Here is a 27,078-nt window from a genome sequence, read left to right as displayed (position 1 = left end):
GGTGAGAAATGCCGTTTTCCACTCATCCCCCTCCCGAATACGGATAAGATTATATGCTCCCCTGAGATCCAACTTGGGAAACCACTTCGTCCCGGATAATTGGTTGTAAAGATCTGGAATAAGCGGGAAATGGTAGGTATTTCTCAACGTAATTTTATTTAGATCCCGAAAATTGAGGCAAGGGAGTAAACTACTATCTTTCTTTTTGATAAAAAAGAATCCAGCAGCCACAAGAGAGACAGAGGGACGGATGTGACCTTTGCGTAAACTTTAATCTTTCATAGCGGTATGTTCTGGGCCGGAAAGATTGTACAAACGAGCTTTGGGCAATTTAGCACCCAGAATAAGATTAATAGTACAATCATAGGGGCAATGTGGTAGAAGACCTCGGCCTATTTTTCGGACTTACAAGCTCATGAGTACATTCCCATTTTTCCTCTCTAAAAGGTTAGTAAATAAGTTTACCGGCTTGATCATTCTACCTGGCCATATGAATATATAATTTTGCATATCCTTGTGCTTACTTGTTGATCACATCTAATGCGAGTCTCTTGACTTTTTCCTGTTACCTCCTACTCTTAGAGGCTTTTGTTGTCTCAGAAAGGTTATATCTTGTTTTGATCCAGATATGCTATACTATACATTGGACCATTGTGATGTAAATTATGTATATGTAAATATTTTTGTAGGGGATATCTTTGTAATATTTTGTAGATCTTGTTACTATTGTCCTTTTTTCACATACATGTGTGTACAGCACGTTAATACTTTATGTTTGTTTTTTAGTGAGGCTTTGAAAAAGACCGTTCCTGGTCGAAACGTCAACCTTGAACCTCGTTGTCCACAATCTCCATATGTCGCTTATTTCTTGCACCTGGTGATGCCTGTACGCAAGAATAAAAAAATACTTATTTTGGCACAATAATCTACCATTTGAGTGCGGCTGATTCTATTTTGATATTTTTCAGAAGACACGTCCTTAAAATCTTTCAGATACCCTGGAATACCCTCCAGATTAACGGACGACACCAGAAGAGCAGAAAGACAACTATTTGAACAATTAGGACCTCATTTCACAATATCCTGAGATTCACAGTCAATAACAGGATTATGCAACTGTAACACCTGTCCTGCTGGATTATCCAGAACATAACATGAAATTCATTCCTGATGCAAGGAACCCACCTTGAGGAGAAATTCCTCAGAGACAAACTTAACAATATTTTTGACCAACGGTGTCTTATCAATGGCAATCGCACTCAAAATTGGATGTCACTTGCATCAGAGTCATTAAAGGAGTTATTATGATTTTTATTTATTTTTTCAATAAATCAAAAAAAGTGAAAAAACACCGCAAGCAAAGATCAGATTCCAGACATGAGTATTGCACGGTTTACACGGTTACGTTTCGACCTATACCTAGGTCTTTCTCAAACCATACTCAATAGGAGTGTCAAGGCATAAGGAAAGAAGACAATTTTCAAAGTTCCAAAGCAGGGGCTGTGGCAAGAGAGCGGCAGGGGTCTGCGGTGTTGTGAAAGACCTAGGTATAGGTCGAAACGTAACTGTGTAAACCGTGCAATACTCATGTTTGGAATCTGATCTTTGTTTGCGGTGTTTTTTCACTTTTTTTTTATTTATTGAAAAAATAAATAAAAATCATAAAAACTCTTTTAATGACTCTGATGCAAGTGACATCCAATTTTGAGTACGACTGTCTACCCATTGACCTATACCTGTGGTATATCCACGTTCAGTCAGCACCTCCTCTTACAGCACGAGTGCGCGTCTTTATTTTTTCTACTTATCAATGGCAATGATATGGATTGGGGTTTCAAGCCTAACTGTCCCTATCTTACTCTTGGACACCAGGCTCGAGTCAATGAAGTTCATGGACGACTCACAGTCCACAAAAGCTGAAGTGGGTGTGTAACCATCCCCACAACAAAGTTCTACCTCCAACAAAATCTTTTGAAATGAGAAAAAAGGTACTTGAAAGTCAGGGTGACCTCGGCAATCACCCAGACTTAGGCGTTTCCCGGCAACTTGTTAGTCGGTGGGCATAATCTCCCTTCACATTGTCATTTCCTCTCCTTCTTCTTGAGGTTAGTGGCCCCAACCTCCATAGGTTATATATATGGCATCACATCGGATTTAGCAGGATGTAAAGAAACTTCTCGCTGAATTACTCCTCTCTCCCGCAACCTCCGATCCATACGAATGACATGAGTCATGGCCCTTCCTAGGTGCTGGGAGGTGGATGGAGAGCCAGTGCGACCTTAAGATGATCCGAAAGTCCTCTCCTGAACTGACATCTTAGCACAGAGTCGTTCCAGGACACTTCGGTGGACCACCATCTAAACTCTGAACAATACCATTCGGCCATGAGTTTACCCTGGGAAAGACCCATGATTGTGACCTCTGCCACCCTGACCCGGTCTGGTTCCTCATAAAACAGTCCTATAGCTTCAAAGAACCTATCCACAGACACACGTTCAGGGGCAGTAACAGGTAAAGAAAAAGCCCAAGTTTAAGGACCCTCCCGTAGTAAAGAATTAATTATCCTCACCCGTTGACTCTCATCTCCTGAGGATCTGGGTCTAAAGCCGCCGTTACACATAACGATGTCCCAGCGATCCCACCAATGATCCGACATGATGGGATTGCTGGGACATCGTTAGACAGCCCTAGAGATCAGGACCAGCGACGCTGGACGCTGGTTTCTAATGTAAACGTCGGGTATCCAGGAGCCGTGGCTCCTGGATACCCGCTGTTTACCTTGGAAACCGGCGTACACGCTGGTTACCAAGGTAAACATCGGGTATCTAAGAGTCGCGCGACTCCTGGATACCCGCTGTTCACCTTGGAAACCAGCGTGTACACCGGTTTCCAAGGTACACAGCGGGTATCCAGGAGCCGCGGCTCCTGGATACCCGACGTTTACATTAGAAACAAGCGTCCAGCGTCGCTGATCGCTGGTCTCTCGCTGCCACGCACAGCGATGAGCGCTGGCCAGCGGGAGACCAACGATCGAAAAACCGTCCATGCCGATCAAGCACGATCAGCGATAACCGGCAGGGGGGCCGGTCGCTGATCCCCGTCATGCACAGCGATCTCGCTGGCGAGATCGCTGTGTGTGACCGGGCCTTAAGGGAGAAGCTTACAAGCAGCTTACATCTCTCCCTGAATGTATGGAACTTCTCCTTTTCTCCGGAGAAAGTATCTGGGAGCCTGACCGTAGGTTCAGGAGAGAGAAAAGTGACATCCAGGGGGTCCAAGTGCTTACAGGCTGATTGTGTCATAGAACCCTGAAAAGACTTAACCGTCTTAGTAATTTCCCTCTGGACTTGATTATGGGAAGTGGCCAGGGCTCGATGTTCCATAGACAGATCCTGCATCATTTGAGTCAAATTAGACATCTGATCCACAAGGGTACGAAGTGAATCCATAGAAGGAAAAAAAACTGTCTAGGGCCAGTTATAATGTCATGCTGCAGCACTACAGGTAAATGAAGAGTAATGCAAACTCCGCTAGATGGCAGCAGAGTGGAGAGAGAGCTGAATTCCTGCTCAGAGCAGACCAGCAGAACTGCAGCGAGGCAACCACCAGATGGCAGCAGAATAGTCAGAAAAGCCGGGTCGATACCAGAGAATTGCGTAGTACACAGAGGAATCCCAAACACAGAGTCAGACGAGCGCCAAAAGGTCAGTGCCGGTCCGTAGCAGAAGTATCAGAGGGAAGAGACAGAATCAGGTCAGAGCCAAAGCAGAGTCAAGTCCCGGGCAATCCGGAAACACAGGGACACACAGAGATGGGACGGGTAGGAGAGGAGAGGAGTGCACAGACACAGACAAAGTCAGCTAAACGCAGCAGGACAATTCAGGGGTTCACCAGAGCCAGCTACACACGCTGGAGGCAAGAAATATAATTGGCACTGCCTGCAGGATGTAGCGCAGAGAAATAGCCGACCCGCAACCGGAACGAGGAAGAGAAAATAAACCCCTGACATGACCGGACCGGGAAAGGAGAGACAAGACCAAAACCCGGTCTGGATCATGACAACTACACCCACAAACTTGAATGTTTTTTTTTATTGTGATTTTATATGATATATCAACACTAAGTAGAAAGTATCTGTAAAGTGTAAAGGAAATGATACTTGATTTTCTAATTAGTTTAAAAATATAAATCTGAAAATTGTGATGTGCAGTTGTATTCAGCCCCTGAGTCAATACTTTGTAGGACCACCTTTCACTACAATTACTGCTGCAAGTCTTCTGGGGTATGTCTCTACCAGATTTGCATGCCAAGAGGCTGAAATTCTTGCCCATTCCTTGCAAACTAGCTGGAGCTCAGTGAGATTGGGTGAAGAGCATCTGTGAACAACAATTTACAAATATTCCCACAGATTCTTAATGGGATTTAGTTCTGGACTTTAACTTGGCCATTTAAACACATGAATATGCTTTGATCTAAACCATTCCATTGTAGCTCTGGCCATATGTTTAGGATCGTTGTCCTGCTGGAAGGTGAATCTTCGCCCCAGTCTCAAGTAATAGGTTTTCCTCCAGGATTGCCCTGTGTTTAGCTCTTTCCAACTTCCCATCAACTCTGAGCAGCTTCCCTGTCACTTCTGAAGAAAAGCATCCGCACAGCATGATAATATCACCACCATGATTGACGGTGGGGATGGTGTTTTCAGGATGATGTGCAGTGTTCGTTTTTCATCACACATAGTGTTTTGCATCTGACCAGAGCATTTTCTTCCACATGCCATTTAGGGGACACAGCTAGAATGTGAAAGACAAAGCCGTGCGCGCCGAAATGCAACATGCTGCGTTCGGCGCACACGGACACACCTTCAAAAGTGCGCAGCTCACGGCAAAATACTGCTAGCGCACGGCCAGCGCACGATCTGCGCACCCTATGCTAAAGATAGAGTGCGCAGATCGCAAGCGTCCATGTGCGCTAGTAAGCGACGATGACCGGATGGGGCGGGCAGGGAGCCGGCAGGGGGCGGGGCTTAGCGGCGGCCGTGTGCAGGCCGTCGCTGCGCCATAAAGCGTAAATGTGAAACCGGCCTAAGTCTCTCAAAAGGAGTCAGGGGCTCTGCACCAACACTGCAGGTACCGAGGCTACGCACGGGGTTCACTGTCTCTGCACGGGGGTCACTGTCTCTGCACGGGGGTCAGAGCGCACCTCTCCAGTCACTGCAGGCTCAGGTCTCACGTACTCAAAAGATGCAGTCTCTTTGCACAGTCCCCCTGGATTTGTCCTCTGAACGCGAGTTCTCTTCTCCCCTTCGTGCAGCTGCAACCTGCCCTGTCCCCTGCACACGCTACTCTGAGCTTCGCGCGCTCTCAGACTGCCCTGCTTCCTGTTCCTCTCTCCTCCTAGCAGTCACATGACCCAGTATGTTCAGGGCAGAAAGTCTTCCCCCTAGCAAGCCTGCTGTCTGGCCAAGTGGTTCCAGATCAGGAGCGGAGAAGGTAACCCCCCTCTGAGTCTTCTTGTGCTGCACCCCCTTATATAATCATGCGCTCTGCAGAACCAACTGCTTTAGTTATTGGCACCATTTTGTGCTAATAAACGGGTACATAATTTATTGGCTCATTTTATCCATTTCATTGGCTGGGAATGGGAAAACACAACAATTCCACCAATCTGTATGGGCATCTGTGAAGAATATGGGGGTTATAATTTCATGCCAATTGGCTATCATATCCGGTCTGAGACTATAGATCTCCTACAAAATGTGAAGCTGATGAAGCTGAAACAGGACATCTGGCTTACCAGGTGGTCCAGCTTCTAAAGATCCAAGTGGAAAAACTCACACCCCCAGCAGCCTAGCTGGGACTAAAGCCTTTCTGGCAGGACGAACCCCTGCTGCGAGCCCAAGCTGCTTAACTGATTCAAAGTACCCCCCCCAAGACGGACAGGAGCTATAATTTCAGGAGTTATGGAGCTATTGTATGTCCTAGCTGTATATCGGTTACATTTTTGAGATCTCGGGAACGGGATGAACGTCTGCTCGGGTGTCGACTCATTCTAGCACCCCAGGATGGGGATATGTAGAAAGGCTAGGAGAATCCAGGTAGCAAAGCCGTGTTTCGTCTCAAAGGGTAAAGGGCCCAGCTGGATCCAATGCCGCCTAAACCGCCTCCTTTCAGTTGAGAAGTTATGATCCATCATAGGTTTCTGAGTTTCAACTATATGACCCAAGGGGAGGGAAACTAGGACCATCCCGGGGCAGGAAAAGAAATGACCGACCAAGGGGTTAACTGCTCGTGCGAGGCTGTGGCCTGTGTTTAGTCCTAATGGAGGTCATGCCATAAATATTATGTTGGAAGAAACCGGAAAATGCTGGCACCCCACACCTCCCATGTGGCTATGCAGCACCAAGCCCTATCATCAAACTGGTAACTGACTTTTGTATCATCAACTTATACTTAATGTACTACCAATTGTATTTGTATATTTGACCATCATATATGTACAGTTAGGTCCATACATATTTGGACAGAAACAAATTTTTCTAATTTTGGTTCTAGACATTACCACAATGAATTTTAAACAAAACAATTCAGATGCAGTTGAAGTTCAGACTTTCAGCTTTCAAGTGAGGGTATCCACATTAAAATTGGATGAAGGGATTAGAAGTTTCAGCTCCTTAACATGTGCCACCCTGCTTTTAAAGGGACCAAAAGTAATTGGACAGATTAAATAATTGTAAATAAAATGTTCATTTCTAGTGCTTGGTTGAAAACCCTTTGTTGGCAATGACTGCCTGAAGTCTTGAACTCATGGACACCACCAGACGCTGTGTTTCCTCCTTTTTGATGCTCTGCCAGGCCTTCACTGCGGTGATTTTCAGTTGCTGTTTGTTTGTGGGCCTTTCTGTCTGAAGTTTATTCTTTAACAAGTGAAATGCATGCTCAATTGGGTTGAGATCAGGTGACTGACTTGGCCATTCAATAACATTCCACTTCTTTGCTTTAATAAACTCCTGGGTTGCTTTGGCTTTATGTTTTGGGTCATTTTCCATCTGTAGTATGAAACGACGACCAATCAGTTTGGCTGCATTTGGCTGGATCTGAGCACACAGTAAGGCTCTGAATACCTCAGAATTCATTCGGATGCTTCTGTCCTGTGTCACATCATCAATAAACACTAGTGACCCAGTGCCACTGGCAGCCATGCATGCCCAAGCCATCACACTGCCTCCGCCGTGTTTTGCAGATGATGTGGTATGCTTTGGATCATGAGCTGTACCACGCCTTCGCCATACTTTTCTCTTTCCATCATGCTGGTAGAGGTTGATCTTGGTTTCATCTGTCCAAAGAATGTTCTTCCAGAACTGTGCTGGCTTTTTTAGATGTTTTTTTAGCAAAGTCCAGTCTATCCTTTTTATTCTTGATGCTTATGAGTGGCTTGCACCGTGCAGTGAACCTTCTGTATTTACTTTCATGCAGTCTTCTCTTTATGGTAGATTTGGATATTGATACGTCTACCTCCTGGAGAGTGTTGTTCACTTGATTGGCTGTTGTGAAGGGGTTTCTCTTCACCATGGAGACTATTCTGCGATCATCCACCACTGTTGTCTTCCGTTGGCGCCCAGGTCTTTTTGCATTGATGAGTTCATCAGTGCTTTCTTTCTTTCTCAGGATGTACCAAACTGTAGATTTTGCCACTCCTAATGTTGTAGCAATTTCTCGGATGGGTTTTTTCTGTTTTTGCAGCTTAAGGATGGCTTGTTTCACCTGCATGGAGAGCTCCTTTGACCGCATGTTTCCTTCACAGCAAAATCTTCCAAATGCAAGCACCACACCTCAAATCAACTCCAGGCCTTTTATCTGCTTAATTGAGAATGACATAACAAAGGGATTGCCCACACCTGTCCATGAAATTGCCTTGGAGTCAATTGTCCAATTACTTTTAGTCCCTTTAAAAACAGGGTGGTACATTTTAAGGAGCTGAAACTCCTAAACCCTTCATCCAATTTTAATGTGGATACCCTCAAATGAAAGCTGAAAGTCTGAACTTCAACTGCATCTGAATTGTTTTGTTTAAAATTCATTGTGGTAATGTCTAGAACCAAAATTAGAAAAATGTTGTCTCTGTCCAAATATATATGGACCTAACTATATATCCATGTATATAGTGTATTATCTATTGTGCCCTTAAGGCAATTGAATATCCAGTTTAACCTTGGGATGATCTTTTATCTCGATCCACGAATCCAAACATTCGTATTGTCAGTTTAACATCACATGCTACCTACCAGGCCTAGTCTCTGGATGGCTGTAATCCCGTTAATGGACCGGGCTTATATCTAAAGAGGAACTGGTGACAGTCCTACCGGGCTGGCAGCGCTCTGTTTCACTGGTGCTAGTGAAAGGGGTCTCTCAGTCTGTCAGGGTTGTGAGAGAATGTTGTGCCACGCTAGTTTCCATGTGGACCACCCTCTCTCATTCCCTGTGCCTCCCTGTTCCCGTGTAGACAGGAGGCGTCTGTGTAATCCTGTGTCAGGCTGACATTACATAGCCCAACGGGGTGCGGAACGTCACACTGGTGAAAATGGGGAGACCGTACCGCGTGACCCTTGGCGTATTAGTGATATCAGGTGAGGCTGTGAGGTGCAGTTCTTCATAGCATCTCTGAAGCTACAGATGGATTACACGCAGGGGTGGGATTCAAATTTTTAACAACAGGTTCTTTGATGGCGTTTACGAAAACCACACCCATTTTAAGCCACACCCATTTTTTGAAACCGCATCCATTTTTAAGCCACACCCATTTACACACACCTTTTCCTCAAACATATACAAGTAGGGGCAAAGTAAAACAGTTGAAAATCTTTTTTGCAAAGTCACCCGTCTGGACCCCGAGAGCGTCATAGGCTATGTTGTGAGGCGAAATTTTAACCCCGCGCGTTGCAATTCACCAAACAATTTTACCCCTATCTACATAATGGGGAAAAAGTGTATGTATGTATTGGTATCTGCACCGTCGTAGCTACAGCCACAAAATTTTGCACAGTCACACATCTGGACCCCGAGAGCGTCATAGGCTATGTTGTGAGGCGAAATTTTAACCCCGCGCGTTGCAATTCACCAAACAATTTTACCCCTATCTACATAATGGGGAAAAAGTGTATGTATGTATGTATTGGTATCTGCAACGTCGTAGCTACAGCCACAAAATTTTGCACAGTCACACGTCTGGACCCCGAGAGCGTCATAGGCTATGTTGTGAGGCAAAATTTTAACCCCACACGTTCCAATTCACCAATTTTGCCCCTATCTACATAATGGGGAAAAAGTGAAAGGAAAAGTGTTGGAGGCAAATTGACAGCTGCCAGATGTGAACAAGGGGGACTTAAAAGATGAGAGCGATGGCGCCAAAGAGTATATACCGTACAGTTGCTAAGGTGGGGCCCTGACATGTGATAATCACCACACACGGGGATATGAACACACACAAAATGCGCCACACACTACCACGTGCTTCAACACATATACCACCCTCAGCACACATTTCACCACACATACACCAACCTCGCCACATAAAAGTCGAAACACAAAAGTCATCACTCAAAACTCGCCACGCTGTCCCAGAGCTGTTTAAAAGATGAAAAATGAGCTGTGATTGGTTGCTATCAGCAACAGTTTTCTTTGTAGACAGGTGTGGTAACTGAGGCCTCTTATTCTTATCATTTCTATGGTGTTATTGTCCTCCTGTAAAGCTGGAAATAACACAATTTATTACCGTGCCAACACAGACCACCCTCTGACACAGACTGCAGGGGGAGCCCAGTATCACACAGGATAGGATTAGATACACGGCTCAGCAGTCAGTACCACACAGGATAGGATTAGATACACAGCTCAGCAGTCAGTATCACACAGGATAGGATTAGATACGCAGCTCAGCACACAGTATTACACAGGATAGCATTAGATACGCAGCTCAGCAGACAGTATCACACAGGATAGGATTAGATACGCAGCTCAACAGTCAGTATCACACAGAATAGTATTAGATACACGGCTCAGCAGTCAGTATCACACAGGATAGGATTAGATGCACGGCTTTTATGTGCAATATAATCATTATAATTTGTTATAACTAACCACAGTTGGTTACTATGCCCAGACAATGCCGGGCTCTTCAGCTAGTCTAATATATAAAGCTGAATGTGTGTGTATGTTTGTATGTATGTGTGTATGTCCGGGATTGGCATCTGCACCGTCGCAGCTACAGCCACAAAATTTTGCACAGTCACACGTCTGGACCCCGAGAGCGTCATAGGCTATGTTGTGAGGTGAAATTTTAACCCCGAGCGTTCCAATTCACCAAACAATTTTGCCCCTAGGTACATAATGGGAAAAAAGTGTATGTATGTGTGTATGCCCGGGATTGGCATCTGCACCGTCGCAGCTACAGCCACAAAATTTTGCACAGTCACACGTCTGGACCCGAGAGCTTCATAGGCTATGTTGTGAGGCGAAATTTTAACCCCGCGTTCCAATTCACCAAATAATTTGGCCTATTATTCTTATCATTTCTATGGTGTTATCGTCCTTCTGTAAAGCTGGAAATAACACAATTTATTACCGTGCCAACACAGACCACCCTCTGACACAGACTGCAGGGGGAGCCCAGTATCACACAGGATAGGATTAGATACACGGCTCAGCAGTTAGTATCACACAGGAGAGGATTAGACACACGGCTCAGCAGTCAGTATCACACAGGAGAGGATTAGATACACAGCTCAGCAGTCAGTATCACACAGGATAGGATTAGACACACAGCTCAGCAGTCAATATCACACAGGAGAGGAATAGATACACGGCTCAGCAGACAGTATCACACAGGATAGGATTAGATACACAGCTCAGCACACAGTATCACACAGAATAGTATTAGATACACGGCTCAGCAGACAGTATCACACAGAATAGGATTAGATACACGGCTCAGCAGTATCACACAGGATAGGATTAGATACACGGCTCAGCAGTCAGTATCACACAGGATAGGATTAGATACACAGCTCAGCAGTCAGTATCACACAGGAGAGGATTAGATACACAGCTCAGCAGTCAGTATCACACAGGATAGGAATAGATACACGGCTCAGCAGTCAGTATCACACAGGATAGGGTTAGATACACGGCTCAGCAGACGGTATCACACAGGATACGATTAGATACACTGCTCAGCAGTCAGTATCACACAGGATAGGATTAGATACACAGCTCAGCAGTCAGTATCACACAGGATAGGATTAGATACACAGCTCAGCAGTCAGTATCACACAGGATAGGATTAGATACACGGCTTAGCAGTCAGTATCACACAGGATAGCGTTAGATACACGGCTCAGCAGACGGTATCACACAGGATAGGATTAGATACACTGCTCAGCAGTCAGTATCACACAGGATAGGATTAGATACAGGGCTCAGCAGTCAGTATCACACAGGATAGGATTAGATACACAGCTCAGCAGTCAGTATCACACAGGAGAGGATTAGACACATGGCTCAGCAGTCAGTATCACACAGTATAGGATTAGATATACAGCTCAGCAGTCAGTATCACACAGGATAGGAACAGATACACGGCTCAGCAGACTGTATCACACAGGATAGGATTAGATACACAGCTCAGCATCACACAGAATAGTATTAGATACACGGCTCATCAGACAGTATCACACAGAATAGGATTAGATACATAGCTCTGCAGTATCACACAGGATAGGATTAGATACACGGCTCAGCAGTCAGTATCACATAGGATAGGATTGGATACACAGCTGAGCAGTCAGTAACACACATGATAGGATTAGATACACAGCTCAGCAGAAAAAATCACACAGGAGAGGATTAGGTACACAGCTCAGGAGACATTATCACACAGGATAGGGTTAGATACACAGCTCAGAAACAGGATGTGCCAAAGGAGAGGACATTTTCATTTCAAGAATTCCACTCTTTCCATCTGATTTGTTTTTTGATTTTAAACGCCTCCAGTTTCCAGTTCAACTGATATTTGCAAAGTCAATTAACAATGCTCAGGGACAGTCCTTGAAAGTAGTAGGGATTGATTTGCAATCTCCATGTTATTCTCATGGTCAACTTTACGTGATCTGTTCAAGAGTTGAAACTGCCAAAAATCTGTTCATCTTTGCACCGAAAGGAAAAAACAAAAATCTTGAATGAGTTGAAAATAAAATACTATCAATATTTGGGTAATCGTTTACTTAATTTGTGTTGCAAATCTGTAGTGCTGAATATATGATGTGAAATGTTTTTATGTTCAATATAATCATTATAATTTGTTATAACTAACCACAGTTGGTTACTATGCCCAGGCAACGTCGGGCTCTTCAGCTGGTACATAATAAAAGAGGAAACTATGTAACTAAGGATAGTGTTATACAGAAATAGTGAGTACACTATATACTAAGGGACTGTGTTAGACATTGTGAGTACACTATATACTAAGGGACTGTGTTAGACATAATAAGCGATAATAATGTCTTCATCCACCTCCCCCTGTTCCTAAGACCATTATAAGTCCCCCATCCCACACCCCTCATTGTCCTCCTCCCCTCACATCCCATTATTGTCCTCTCCCCCACCCAATCATTGCCCTCTTCACCACCTCCATCATTTTCTTCTCCCCCACCACTCCCATCATTGCCTCATTGCCCATTCCACCACCTCCATCATTTCCTCCTCCTCCACCACCCCCATTATTGCATTCTCCCCCACCACTCCATCATTGCCCTCTCCATCACCCCCATCATTGCCTTCTCCATCACCCCATCACTGCCTTCTCTCCATCACTCTCATAATTGCCTTCTCCCCATCACCCCCATCATGGCATTCTCCCCATCACCCCATCATGGCCTTCTCCCCATCACCCCCATTATTGCCTTCTCCACATCACCCTGATCATGGCCTTCTCCATCACTGCCTTCTCCCATCACCCCATCACGGCCTTCTCTCCCCATAACCCCCATCATGGCCTTCTCTCCCCATCACCCCCATCATGGCCTTCTCTCCCCCTCACCCCATCATGGCCTTCTCTCCCCATCACCCCCATCATGGCCTTCTCTCCCCATCACCTCCATCATATCATTGTCTTCTCATCCAGGGCCAGGCTCCACCTACACACACACACAGAGACATACATACATACATATACACACACAACGCGCACACAGCACACACATAGCACACACAAACAGCGCGCACACACACAGCACACACACACTGCACACAGCGCGTGCGCACACACAGAGCAGCACCTCTCACCTGCCTGCCACCCGTGCTTCCTCACTCTGGCACAGCAGCGGCCGCTGAATGATGAAGTCATTCAGCGGCGCTCCTCTGTGTAAGGAAGCGCGGGCAGGAAGCAGGACGGATCCTTGCAGTTCCGCTGCTATTTTCTCTTGCAGGCAGTGGAGCTACTTGAATCGCTCCCTGCCCGCCACCCTGCAGGGCCCCCCAATGCCGGAACGGATTGCAGCTTTGAATCTCCCCCGGTTCGGGGAACCGGCTGCTTTTTTAACAAGCGGTTCCATCGAACCGGCCGAATCCCACCACTGGCGCAGTGCAGACCAGCAGTGAAACCACGCCACTAGTCCAAACTATCAATCATTAGTAGGGCGCAGTGCAGACCAGCAGCGAAACCACGCCACTAGTCCAAACTATCAATCATCAGGGTCGTGCAGTGTAGACCAGCAGAAAAACCATGCCACTAGTCCAAACTATGAATCAAGGGTCACATTGAGGATAGGGACGGTCAGGAATGGTGACATTGTGTGTACAGCATGGTGGAACATGTCGGTGCCATATAAACACTGCTGCCATGCCTTCGAACCAGGGAGAACCGGCCAAATCCCACCCCTGATTACACGTGACAGTCTGTAGATAGCACATTAGGACGGAGATACTTTGGAGTAACTTTTTGGAGTGAAAATTTCACTTTGGGTAAATAAAGTATTAAGCACATTTGTTAACCATTGCATTGGCCATTGGCTGTGTCAAGAGTTTATTGAAAAGTCAGTAACTATTTTGCACAGTAACCATTGTGTATAACTGACTGGAGTAGCATTTCTGGCACGATGCAAGGAGGCGCTTGCCACTTGGAAGAGGTGCCAATTCTTTAAGTTGGGTGTGCCTCTTAATGATTATGGCATGACACCTACTCCAGCAAGACTTAAAGTATACAAATTATAGGGCCAGATTATTTATACTTATAGGAACTTGAAGCAACTAAAGTTCAGCCTAATGTAGCCAACTCAAAACTCAAATGAACCACTTAGTACCTCATCTTCCTCCGTTTCAGAGTCATCACTTTCATCATCTTCAATATATCTAAGAGATGGCTTTTGCAATTTGTCTGTAGAACGATCTGCACAAGAGAAAAAACAAACATTTCAATCTATAAGTCATCTTTTAAATTTAAGAATTTAATACAATTTCCAAAATTATTTTGATTATTTTTATACGTTCGTGCATTCTTCAAAGGGAAACTGTCAGCGTGTTTTCACTATGTAATCTGACAGTAGCATGGTGTAGGGACAGAGACCCCGATTCCAGTAGCTGTAATAAAATCACAGTTTTCTCTGCTACAGATCTAGAAAAGCTTGGAATGTTGAGCTGTGTATAACCCCGCCCACACCACTGATTGGCTGCTTTCTGTGTATATCCCCGCCCACGCTACTGATTCGCAGCTGCATGTGTAAATTGTATATTGACAGAAAGCTGCCAATCGGTGGTGGTGGTGTGGTTGGACTAGGAGGCACAAGACACCTAGTCCTGTAGTGATAATCTCCTTCTAATAAAACACTGATTTTATTGAAACAGCAACACACAGTCTAATAAGTGACAAATCAGGCTCTCAGCCTCTACATTACGCTGCTCTCGGATTACATAGCAAAGACTTGCTGACAGATTACCTATGTTCTAAGATAACATGTTACATTAGATCATGCAAACAATGTTTTTCAAATATGTAAATTTTTGTTTGTTTTGTTAATTTTAATGGGATTTTTTTACATGCCATATACAATGCAGTTTAAAAAAAAGTGTTATCTTTTTCAGCTGGTTGTTAGGATTGCCGTGCTATTTATTTTTTTCTATTATTGTATTATGTTTTATTATAGTGTACCTATCATTTTACCTAAAACCACAGTAAAAGTATAGACTTGCTGCTCTTCTAGGTGTGAGTGACCTAGGTGCCTTATCTGCAAATGAGCACACAAAAAGTGAGAGAAAGCAACCAAAACATGGAGAAAGTTACGGGGCAAAATCTCAAATACAGAGGCCTGCTCTGGATCCTATACAAAGAAATACAGTAAAAATGTCATTAACGTCCCATGCAATGGTTCCAATTCTTAATTTAGCATCCAAAGAAAAATAGAAAGCCTGCCTGGGTTTCAATGACAGATCTCTTCCTGTTTGCATATAGGGAAAGAAAGTCAATTGAGCGGAGCCCAAAAAATAGACTCGCCCAATGAACGCTTTTATAAGTGAAAAGTATTAAACTACAGTGCACAAGATGAGCCTGACGGCGTTTAGTGTACAAGAGAGAAACAGGGTTTAGTACTGGGCACTGCTACATGTAAAAAGCTACTAGTGTGGAGTGCCTTAGTCAATAGAGGATTGTTACAACACTATAAATACACTGATACACTTATTTTTAATAAAACACGAGGACCAACACTATTCTTTTTTACAGTTAAGCTTAAAAGGGAACCTGTGGTGTCCCAATATGCTACTATCCTACAGATATGGGGTTAATCTGCAGTGTAATAGCGTTCTAAAGCCAAGAGGCTGCTGCACTGAAAGTTTGGCTACTGAGAGGAAATGAACTTGATTCCTCCAGGCAGCCTCCGGCTTTCAGTCATAGAGGTGCGGCCGGCGCGGCTTCACTCACTGCTCAGTATATAGTGAGCGGTGGCTGTAACCACACCCTTACACTGACTGACAGCCAGCTCAGCACTGATGCATTGTACAGCCAGCTGTCAGTCAGTGCAGTTCACTGTGTACTGAGTGGTAACTGAAGCCGTGCCTCCATGACTGAAAGCTGGAGGCTGCCGGGAGGAATACAATTTATTCAGGAATAAAGCTTCATAACCTCTCCATGGTCTCCTGAAGAAGGAGTAAGAATACTTTGAAAAAACCTTAAGATTAAACTGCATTGTACCCTCCATTAAATTTGACTCCTATATTGATACTATGCCAGCAGCGCAGGTTACCCGCTAAACCCTAACCTTTCAACAACACGTTGCATCTACCGAGCTGTGCAGCAGCTGGAATCCTTGCCTCAAACGCTGAGTGATGAGTCTTACACAATCATATCAGATGAGCAGTACCGCCTTGCACCCAACACCCCATTGCCCTTTTAACGTATCCGCAGCCATTTCCCCAATTTTTTGGTTAAGCAAATTAATTCCCCTTGCTCAAAAAAGAACAACATAACCACAAACACCAGGAGGTAGGTACACAGCTTGCAAATGTGGCAACAGCTTACAGTGTAGTTGTGGGGTGTGCGGCTGCCAAACTAGACTAGTAAAACATGCAAAACATTATTTTTTTTTTTATATTATTCTTTTAAATACTATTTCCCCTCCTTCTTTTGATAAAAAACATAGCCAAGAATGCTTGAAGGTATTTGTTATGCAATTTCTCCCAAAAGTGGCAATACCCCAAGGCAGGGCATGGCTGGAGAAAGCGCCACTGACTTTTGGAGCACATATTTGTCTGGAATGGATTGTGGATGTCATGTCCCATTTACAGAGCCCCTGAGGTGCCAACACATCAGATCACCCTGCAAAGAATTCATCCAAGGATGTAGGGAGCATTTTGAACCCACATGTGCTTCATAGAATTTTGTAACATTGGGACATGAAAATAAAAAAATTATGTTTATTCCACAAAAATGTTACTTTAGCCCTAGATTTCTCTTTAAGCTGTAATAAGAGAAAGTGGACCCAAACATTGTTATCCTATTTCTCCAAATTTTCTCTCAATTTGTAATTCAATTTGCTATACAATACCCTATATATGGTGGGAAACTACTGCACATAGCAGAGCACGGAAGGAAAGCAACGCCATTTGACTTTTGGGTACATAATTTCTCCTGGAATAGATTGTGGGTGTAATCTGCAGGACTCCTGCTCTGCTAGAAGAGAAGAAAAACTCAAGTGACCCCATTTTGGAAGTTACTCCCCTCTTGAAACTCATCTACGGGTGTAGTGACCATATTAAGCCCAAAGGTGTTCTCATAACTAAGCATCCAGTTGGTGTTGCAGAGAGAAAATTGCAAATATGCTATTGTTGTGCCCAAGGGTGAATGAAGAGTAAAAAGGAGGTGTCATCAACTGCGCTGCTGATGAGGATTCAATAGCAGGATAAAAATCAATGGATTTTATTAAAAGGTTTACAAGTCAACGCGTTGCAAGGTCATACAAGACCCCTTCATCAGGACAAAAGCCTATGTGTGACTATCAAGAGTGTCTGTCTTATAAGCGGTCTTTTTTTTTAAAAAAAACCTGCCAAACCAAGCACATGACTATGTCAAAGTTCAAACGGTGACTCCAGATACGTACTGCTGTTGAAACATTTGTATGATTTGTGACATCTGAATATTCTAAAAGGTTTTTAACATATTTTAATTCACAATAAATATCATAAAAACTGATAAAATATTAGAAAAAAAAATCAAACAACTGAAAAAATGAGAGGAAATGTCTAAGCAAAATGATACCAGAGAGGGATTGATCTGGAACAGTTGGTCTTATTGACATTGAGCCACTACACAAGTGTTTGATTACAACTGTATATGCACAAATATACATATAGATCTCAAAGTGTCAGCAACTTGGTCGGCCTGTCAGGGCAGTACAAATGGTTGTGACATCGGGAAGAGAAAGTGAAGACAGGATGAAAGAATCCGAACCAAATGTTAGGATATAAGACAAAAAATGCTGATAAGAACAGAGCACAGAGCATGACAGAAGCGCAGTACAAGAGACTGCTATGGTGGGTGAAATAACATGTGTGTATTACTTAGAACTAATGCTGAACTTTACCATATGCTGACAAGAGGTAGAGAAAACACAGATAACTCTGCAAAGAACGACGACGACGATGCCGACAAAAGGTGGCCTGACACATGGGGGTGATGGATGTGGTGAGAGGAGGAGATATTGATGCTGTAAGACTGCGCTGAAAAAGAACGGCGGACAGAGGAAAAACTGGTTCTTGGACAGGTGTAATCATCATTATTTTCTCTCCTGTCAGCAATACTGCAATGAAACACTTGTGTAGTGGTTCATAGCGCAATTCCTTGGTTTTTCTCAATGTCTGTAAGACCAACTGATCCAGATCGATCCCTCTCTGGTATCATTTTGCTTAGACATTTCCTCTAATATTTTCAGTTGTTGTTTTATTTTTTATTCTAATATTTTATCAGTTTTTATGATATTTATTGTTAATTAAAATATGTTAAAGGGGGATTTTTGGTACTTACTGTAAAATCTCTTTCTTGAAGCCTTCATTGGGGGACACAGGTTACCATGGGTGTATGCTGCTGTCGCTAGGAGGCTGACACTATGAAAATATGAAAAAGTTAGCTCCTTCCCAGCAGTATACACCTACCGACAGGCCCAAATTACCTCAGTTGGTGCCAAAGCAGTATAAGGAGCTACTATAAGAAACTCAACCGTAAGAACTCAACCTATGTACCAACCAAACAATGCACATTAGCCAACATGGTACAACATTAAGGGAGGGTGCTGTGTCCCCCAATGAAGGCTCCAAGAAAGAGATTTTACGGTAAGTACCAAAAATCCCCCTTTCTTTCTTGTTTCATTGGGGGACACAGGTTACCATGGGATGTCCAAAAGCAGTCCCCAGGGTGGGAAAGAAATGCTGAGAGAAGGGAACTTAGGTCGGCCGGTGTGAGACCGCCGCCTGCAGTATCTTCCTGCCCAAGCCTGCATCAGCTCAGCAGAGGCGTGAGTATCTACCTTGTAGAACCTCACGAAGGTATGGAGTGATGACCAGGTAGCGGCCTTGCAAACTTGCAAAGCCGAAGCCTGGTGACGAACGGCCCAGGAAGCTCCTACAGCCCTAGTAGAGTGAGCCCTCACCCCCGGAGGAGGCTGTTTGTCCTGGACGCGGTATGCCTCCAGAACCGCTGAACGAATCCAACGAGCAATGGTGGATTTGGAGGCTGGGAACCCTTTCCGACGACCATCCGAGATTAAAAAACTGGGAGTCGGACTGACGGAAGGGAGCAGTCATAGCAAGGTAGATTCGAATTGCCCTGGCCAAGTCCAACTTGTGCAGGAATCTCTCCAAGGGATGAGTTGGAGAGGGACACAGAGAGGGAAGGACGATGTCCTCATTGATGTGAAAAGCAGAGACCACCTTAGGCAGAAAGGCCGGAACCGGTCTGAGCACTACCTTATCCTGGTGCAAAATCAGGAAAGGGGAACGGCAGCACAATGCTGCCAACTCCAAGACCCTCCGAACAGAGGTGATAGCGACCAGGAAGGCGACCTTCCACGAGAGGAGGGAAAGAGAAATATCCTGAATCGGCCTGAAAGGCGCACACTGAAGAGCGCTCAAAACAAGATTCAAATCCCATGGGTCGACAGGAGACTGGTATGGAGGCGCTATGTGAGCGACGCCCTGAAGAAAAATCTTCACCTGGGGAAGAGAAGCCAGATCTCTTTGGAAGAGGATAGCTAGAGCGGACACCTGACCCTTTAAGGTACTGAGGGAAAGGCCGGAGTCAAGACCCGTCTGCAGAAAACCCAGAATGGAGGGAAGAGAATAAGTCATAGGAAACACACTGTTGTCCTCACACCACCCAAAAAAAGGCTTTCCAACATCTGTGATAGATGCGAGATGACGCCGGCTTCCTTGCCTTAATCATGGTCTGGATGACCTTGTGGGAAAAACCTGCGTCTCTCAGGACCGCGGCCTCAACGGCCATGCCATTAAATTCAGAGACCGAGAATTCGGGTGGAAGAGGGGCCCCTGCGATAGAAGATCCGGACGGTCTGGAAGCCTACAGGGGACGTCCGAGAGCATGTTTACTAGCTCCGCATACCAGGCCCTTCGTGGCCAATCTGGAGCTACTAACAGAACGGGAACCCCTTCTGCTTTTATCTTTTTCACGATTCTTGGGATCAGGGGACGAGGTGGGAGCAGATAAGGCATGTGAAACTGGGACCACGGGAACACAAGAGCGTCACAACCGATGGCCATCGGATCCCAAGACCTGGCTACATACTGGGGAACCTTGTGGTTTGCTCGAGATTGCATGAGGTCGACATCCGGAAAGCCCCACCTCAGACAAATTTGGTGAAAGACGTCGGGGTTGAGAGCCCACTTGCCTGACACGAGCCCCCTGACAGCTCAGGAAATCGGCTTCCCAGTTGTCCACTCCTGGAATGTGTACGGCTGAAATGGCGGGAACATGGCTTTCTGCCCAACGCAGAATCTTTGCCACCTCCAGCATGATCTGCTTGCTGCGAGTTCCACCGTGGCGTTGTCCGACCGGATGCGGACCGGCTTCCCTGCGAGGATGGGCTGCCAGCGGATGAGAGCAAGAAAGATTGCCCTGATCTCCAAGAGATTGATTGGTAGGAGAGCTTCCTGAGCATCCCAGCGGCCCTGCGCCGTGAGGTGGAGAAAAACCGCTCCCCAACCCAGGAGACTGGCATCGGTGGTGTTGACCTGCCATCGAATGGGAAGGAAGGATCTCCCGCGTAGGACCGAGGTGGGAAACGTCCACCAGGTTAGGGATTGCCTCACCTTGAGAGGCAGAAGCACTGGACGGTCCAGGGAGAATGTCGTCTTGTCCCAAGCAGACAGGAGGGCCAGCTGGAGAGGGCGAGAGTTAAACTGGGCATACGGCACTGCTTCGAAGGAAGCAATCATCTTCCCTAGGACTCTCATGCAGAGCCGAATAGGAAGAGGGACCGGGTGCTTTAGGGCTTTGATCTCCTGTCGGAGGGAAGAAATTTTCTTCTTTGGAAGGAAGAATCGAGCTTGGCTGGTGTCGAATTCCATGCCCAGGAATACGAGACGCTGAGTTGGGATCAGGGTCGACTTCTCTTTGTTGACTATCCAGGAGAGGCGATGGAGCGTGTCCAGAGTGATCTGTCTCGGCGAGATGGACCCTTGATCAGGAGATCGTCGAGATAAGGGATTATAAGAATCCCCTTTGAACGAAAGATGGCCAAATAGGTTTGAGTAAAACCCGGAAAACCGTTCGTGCCAAGGAACGGGTACGATCACTCCTGAGTTTAGGAGAGAAGAGACAGCCTGGGAAAGCCCTAGGGCATGAGAGGGCTGTTTTGGTGGGCGAGAAAGGAAGAAACGTCCTTTTGGGGGCGAAGAAAATTCTATTTTGTAGCCTGATGTGACAACCTCCCTGACCCAGGCGTCGTCGACCGCCGCCAACCAAGTTTCCTTGAAATGAAGAAGCCTGCCTCCCACCCTGGAAAGATTCCCAGGTGGGGGTGACCCGTCATTTAGAGGAAAATCTGTGGACGCGAGAACCGGAGGTCTTAGAGGGGCGGCTTCTAGACCTCCAGCGAGGGGCAGGTTTGAAGGAAGGTTTCCTTTTTTCTCCCTGAGCAGAGGGACGGTCCTGTTGAGAGGATCTGCCTGAGGAAGAGAAAGGCTGAAAGGGCCGAAAAGGCTGAGGGCCCTTTTTGTTGAAGGTGCATCTTGGCCTGGATTGGGGCAGAGAAGCACTTTTGACTCCGGTGGCATCCGAAATGATTTGGTCTAGCTTGGCCCCAAAGAGTCTGGCGCCCTGGAAAGGTAGGCCATTGAGAGATTTTTTGGAAGCCGGATCTGCGTTCCACGCCTTCAACCAAAGGATACGGCGAATAGCAATAATGTTGCTGTTTGCTCTTGCTGAGCAAGCAGCAGCATCCAGGGAGGCGTTCAACAAATATTTACCAGCATGGGCAATTTGATCTGCTAAATCTGCTAGCTCCTCTGTGGGAGGTGCTGCCACAATGCCTCGACGGAGTATCTTGGCTCAGGCAGATATTGCTTTCGCCACCCATGAGAAGGCAAAGTTAGGGCAAAAGGAAGTGCCTGATGCCTCAAATGTTGATTTGGCTAAGGCCTCAATCTGTCTGTCCGTAGCGTCCTTGAGGGATGCCGAATCGGGAATGGACAGGATTGTTTGAGATGCTAAACGTGAAACCGGCGGGTCCACCTTAGGAGATTCTGACCATTTGCTGACGAGGTCAGGACTAAAGGGGTAAAGGATGTCCAGATATTTTCTTCCCGGGAAGCGTTTTCCGGGGTTTTCCCAGTGTCTAGAGGTAGTGATGTCAAACTCGTTGTGATTGGGTAAAAGCTTGGAAAGACGTTTTACCCGTTTGAATGAAACGGATTGGTCATGAGCATTAGCATTTTCCTCCTTTATTTCGAGCGTTTGCACAAAAGCCAAAATAAGGCTATCTACCATGTCCTGCGTTCTAGAGGTTTGATCTGCGTCAGAGTCAGACTCTGACAGAGAGGCTGCGTCTGACTCGACATCCGCCTCCGAGGAGAGGGAACGGGCAGAGAGGGGCACCCTTGGTGCTGCCGAATCTGAGGAGCTAGACAGAGTCCGCTTCCTAGTCCTTTCTCCTGATCTGTCCCTGGGAAGGTCATGGTCAGGTGCGTGCGAATCACCGTGAGAGGTGTTCGGAGCACTGGTGGCGGCAGAGAGATGCGGCATACGTTCCAGGACCTGTACCAGGGACTGTGAAATTTTGGTGAGGTCTGAAACTGATTGAGACATGGCAACGGTCAGACCTGAAACCGACTCGGACATGGCAACGGCCCACTCAGGAGGTGGGGAAGTGCTCTCATCCCAGGCGTTAGAGGAGTCCTGAGGCGCCGACATGGTGGAAGGACTGCAGGACGAGCAGAAAGGGGACGGCTGGCCTAACCGGAGAACAGCCCGGAGGAAGAGGGCTGTAAGAAAAAATGTCGGACAGCGCGCGCTATGTGAAAAAATGGCGCGGAATTTGAATCTGAGTAGAGGAGAAGCAGGGGCTGCAGTGGCATACTGGTGGGTGCTGCAGGGGCTTAGCGGTGTCGGGGGGGCCTACTACCTGTCTCTTGAATCCGGCTCCTCTTCATAGTTGAGGATGACATCAGGAGTCCTCGGAGGAGAGGGTCTTGGGAAAACAATCCTCCTTCCCGCACCGTGTCCCGACGGCGCAGAATACAGTGTCACCCCTTAAGAATAAGGGGGAAGGCCACCACCAGTGACCACCGTCTTCCTCTCAGCCCTCTCCGAGGAGAGGGGTGAGGAGGGGAAAAGGCAAGGACTGGCCACCGAGAGTCGCCCCTACGGGGGACAGGGGACAAAGTCCTGCCAGCGGGCCAGAGAGTAGGCGATGTGGGTGACACCACACTGCTCTCTCGGTCGCTTAAATGTGGGAAAACAGAGTGAGAATTCTGCACCCTGTTACCCGACGAGCTGTATCTGAAAAATAAAAGTGAAAAGATTAATAACACACACAAAACCTGTAAAGAAAAAATACTGCGGATCTGGTGTTAGATCCAGGTCCGCCTCCTTCAGACACTAAGCAAAAACTGAGGTAATTTGGGCCTGTCGGTAGGTGTATACTGCTGGGGAGGAGCTAACTTTTTCTTATTTGCATAGTGTCAGCCTCCTAGCGACAGCAGCATACACCCATGGTAACTTGTGTCCCCCAATGAAGCGAGAAAGAAAAATCTTTTATAATATCCAAATGTCACAAATCAAACAAATGTTTCAACAGCAATACGTATCTGGAGTCACCGTGTCAACTTTGACATAGTCATGTGCTTGGTTTGGCGTTTTTATTTTTTTAAAAAGACCGCTTATAAGACACACACTCTTGATAGTCACTCATAGGTTTTTGTCCTGATGAAGGGGTCTTGTATGACCTTGAAACGTGTTGACTTGTAAACCTTTTAATAAAATCCATTGATTTTATCCTGCTATTGATTCCTTATCAGCAGCGCAGTTGATGACACCTCCTTTTTACTTTTCATTCACCCGTGGCACATAGTGACCGCTGTCCTGCAGCAGCTGAAACACGTGCTCATTTTTTGTTACTATTTGCAACTACATCAGGTGAGTTATCTCACATTAATCATTGTACCGGTATCATTGGATAAGACCCTATTGCGCTCCTTCTTGTCTCCTAGTAGTGTTCCTCTATTATTGTGCCCAAGAAACTTTGTGCCCATCTTGTGCTTCTGGAGACATGCACCCCATATTTTATTAAGCAAGTTCTTTCTGCTACAGCAAAATACCAAACTTGAGGACATCAATAGTGGTTTGGGCACACCGTTAGGCTCACAGAGTTTTGTTTTTTTTCTGGGGGGGGGCATTTTACATTGGGAGCAAGGATTTTGTTGGACTTTTTTTTTTGGGTGGCGAGGGACAACATCACATTTTAATAATTTTTCTCACCATAGTTTTTGTCTAAATCCTTGAAAAAAATGATTCAGACAGAACCCCCTACAGAATTATTCATTATGAAGCAGATGGAGTCACTTTACACTCCAGGTGGCCTCTGTCTCAGCAGTGTACCCACTTTTAATGCATGCACAAGAAACACTGAAAAAACAGATAATACTAGAAAAGAGGTGAGACAGAGTCCAAAGCGACTACATCGGTCTCATGAGAGTGAATGGTTCCTTTGGATTCTGTAACATTCCTTGTCCATCTAGATTGAAACCCCGATGTAAGTGCTCAGCGTCGAGTACAGGATAAATGTGCGCCGGAGCCTTATGCTGATTTTTGGGAGGCAGAATAAACAAAGAAACAGCAGTTCAAGTATTGCTCTTACATTGCTCCCAGTTTGCAAAAAGTGATAAAACAAATGTATTCTTCAGTTTAACAGAATTAGAGTGATACCAGATTTATATAGATTTTTTTTTTATGTTTGCTACTTTTACACACCAAAATATTCACAGCCATTTTTTGAGAGATATAGGTACCTTTGATTTTTCTGCTGTCAGTGCTGTATGATGGCTTCAATTCTGGAATTGTTTTATTCTATGTTTTTACGCAATTCCCCGTGAGGTATAAGTGATAAGACGGCTTTATTATTCTGGTCACTGCAATTACAGGGGTACCAGATTTATATCTTTTGTTCATGCTTTGCTACTTTTGCACATTAAAAACAATTTTTTACTAATGTAGTTTTGCGCCGCTATATTCTGAGAACTATAACAGTTTAATATTTTTGCCGACAAAGCTATTAGGAGTGCATGTTTTTTGTGGGATAAGATGCTGTTTTCAGTGATGCCATTTTGATCGCTTTTCATTTTATTTTTTTGTGTGTCAATTTAATAAAATAACAGTGGTTTTGTCATTTTTATTTAACCCATACTGGGAACACCATAAAAAAAGATAATGTGACAGTTTTCTAGATCGGGCTATTCTGGATGTACTGATATCAAATATAGTACTTTTTTTGTTTATTTTTGCTTCTACATAAAAGCTGCATTTTTAATGGCAAACTATTTTTTTCAGGACTTTTCATGTTTATTTTTTATCAACTTTTATAGGATTTTTAGTTTTTGACTTGGACATGTCACATTTTGATTGCTGGTTTAATACACTGCAAAACTTATGCATTGCAGCGCATTATATCTGTCACTTTCATAATGACGTATAGCCTGTTAGACCCTGCCAGACCCCGAGGGTGTTGCTTAAGGGCCTGTCACACTAAGCAATATTGCTAGCAATATCGCTATAACGTCACTGGTTTTGTGACGCAGCAGCGATATTGCTAGCGATATCGCTATGTGTAATACTTACCGCCGACCGGCTCCGTCGCTGGTTATCGCTGATCGTGCGAGAACGGCCTGGGCCGTTTCTCGTCGTCAGCTTCCTGCTGTGGCGACGAGCAACGTGTGGACGCGGGTGGGAGGATGTCTTCATCGCCTCGTCTTATAGGAAAGTAGCGACCGCCGACCGCTGCTATGTCGCTGGTGAGATCTGCCTGTTTGGCAGCTCACTAGCGACCACTTAGCGATGCACCAGCGATCCTGACAGGGTCATATCGTTGTCGAGATCGCTGGTGCATCGCTAAGTGTGACAATACCTTTAGCCTTGGGTTGTCAAAGCACCCCACGATCACTTAATGGAGGGATGAGGAGGAGCCTTATCTCTTTCACAACCATCTAGATCCACGGTCACTATTGAACACAGGCATTTGGAGGGTTAAACAGCCAGCAATGGAGCTGGCACTGACACTGGCTGTTGCTGAAAGAGCGCGGCTGCCAGTTAAGTCGAGCTCCTGGCAATAATCATGCCTGCATGATTACCAAGACTAACCTGTACTCCTTCCCAACTATGAAGTCAAAATGTCAATACATTCAATACCAGCTTCCTTAAATGACTCACCTGGTCTACCACTTATAGGAATTTCATCCTCCTCTTCTTTAAATTGCAGATCGCCTTCACCACCATCAATTACTACAATATTCAGACTGGCATTCTAGATTATACACAAAAAATGCAATCAGTACAATAAGGACTGGTACTATGTATATTTAAACACATACTAAATGTGGAAATAAAGGAAATTAATAAATACTTTGTTGTTAATTAGTCTAAAAAAAAAACTCCTGACAAAAAACTCCTTCACGGCAATGGTGTATGTCAGTTTATACATGCCTTTTCCTGTGTATAGCGGCCATTCGCTGCACAAAGGAGCACACTGGAGTGCACAGCTGCTATACAGCAGAGAGGGAGATGAGAGAGCACATGATGACATCGGGCACATTCTCATCTCCCTCTCCTTTTAGAGCACACGGTGATATCGTGCACATTCTCATCTCCCTCTCCTTTTAGGGCACATGGTGACATCGTGCACATTCTCATCTCCCTCTCCTTTTAGAGCACACGGTGACATCGGGCACATTCTCATCTCCCTCTCCTTTTAGAGCACACGGTGACATCGTGCACATTCTCATCTCCCTCTCCTTTTAGAGCACACAGTGACATCGTGCA

At 45.4% G+C, this 27,078-nt stretch overlaps 1 protein-coding gene across 3 annotated transcripts in view; it reads right to left on the bottom strand.

The window, feature by feature from the left end:
- Positions 1-27,078, bottom strand: part of LOC141069323 (uncharacterized) — a 135,702-nt gene that overhangs the window by 22,228 nt on the left and 86,396 nt on the right. For all 3 annotated transcript variants that reach the window (XM_073558784.1, XM_073558783.1, XM_073558785.1), the window contains exons 6-7: positions 26,470-26,563; positions 14,351-14,436 (exon numbers count right to left, since the gene is read on the bottom strand). In XM_073558784.1, the coding sequence (XP_073414885.1) occupies positions 14,351-14,436; positions 26,470-26,563 (180 nt within the window). The remainder of the gene's footprint in view (positions 1-14,350; positions 14,437-26,469; positions 26,564-27,078) is intronic.

This window comes from Dendrobates tinctorius, unplaced genomic scaffold (assembly GCF_039654945.1).
Source record: "Dendrobates tinctorius isolate UK_male_01 unplaced genomic scaffold, ASM3965494v1 ptg000258l, whole genome shotgun sequence".
In the NCBI taxonomy this organism is placed as follows: domain Eukaryota; kingdom Metazoa; phylum Chordata; class Amphibia; order Anura; family Dendrobatidae; genus Dendrobates; species Dendrobates tinctorius.
The sequence above is the reverse complement of the archived record's forward strand: the minus strand, read 5'-3'. Positions and strand labels throughout refer to the sequence as shown.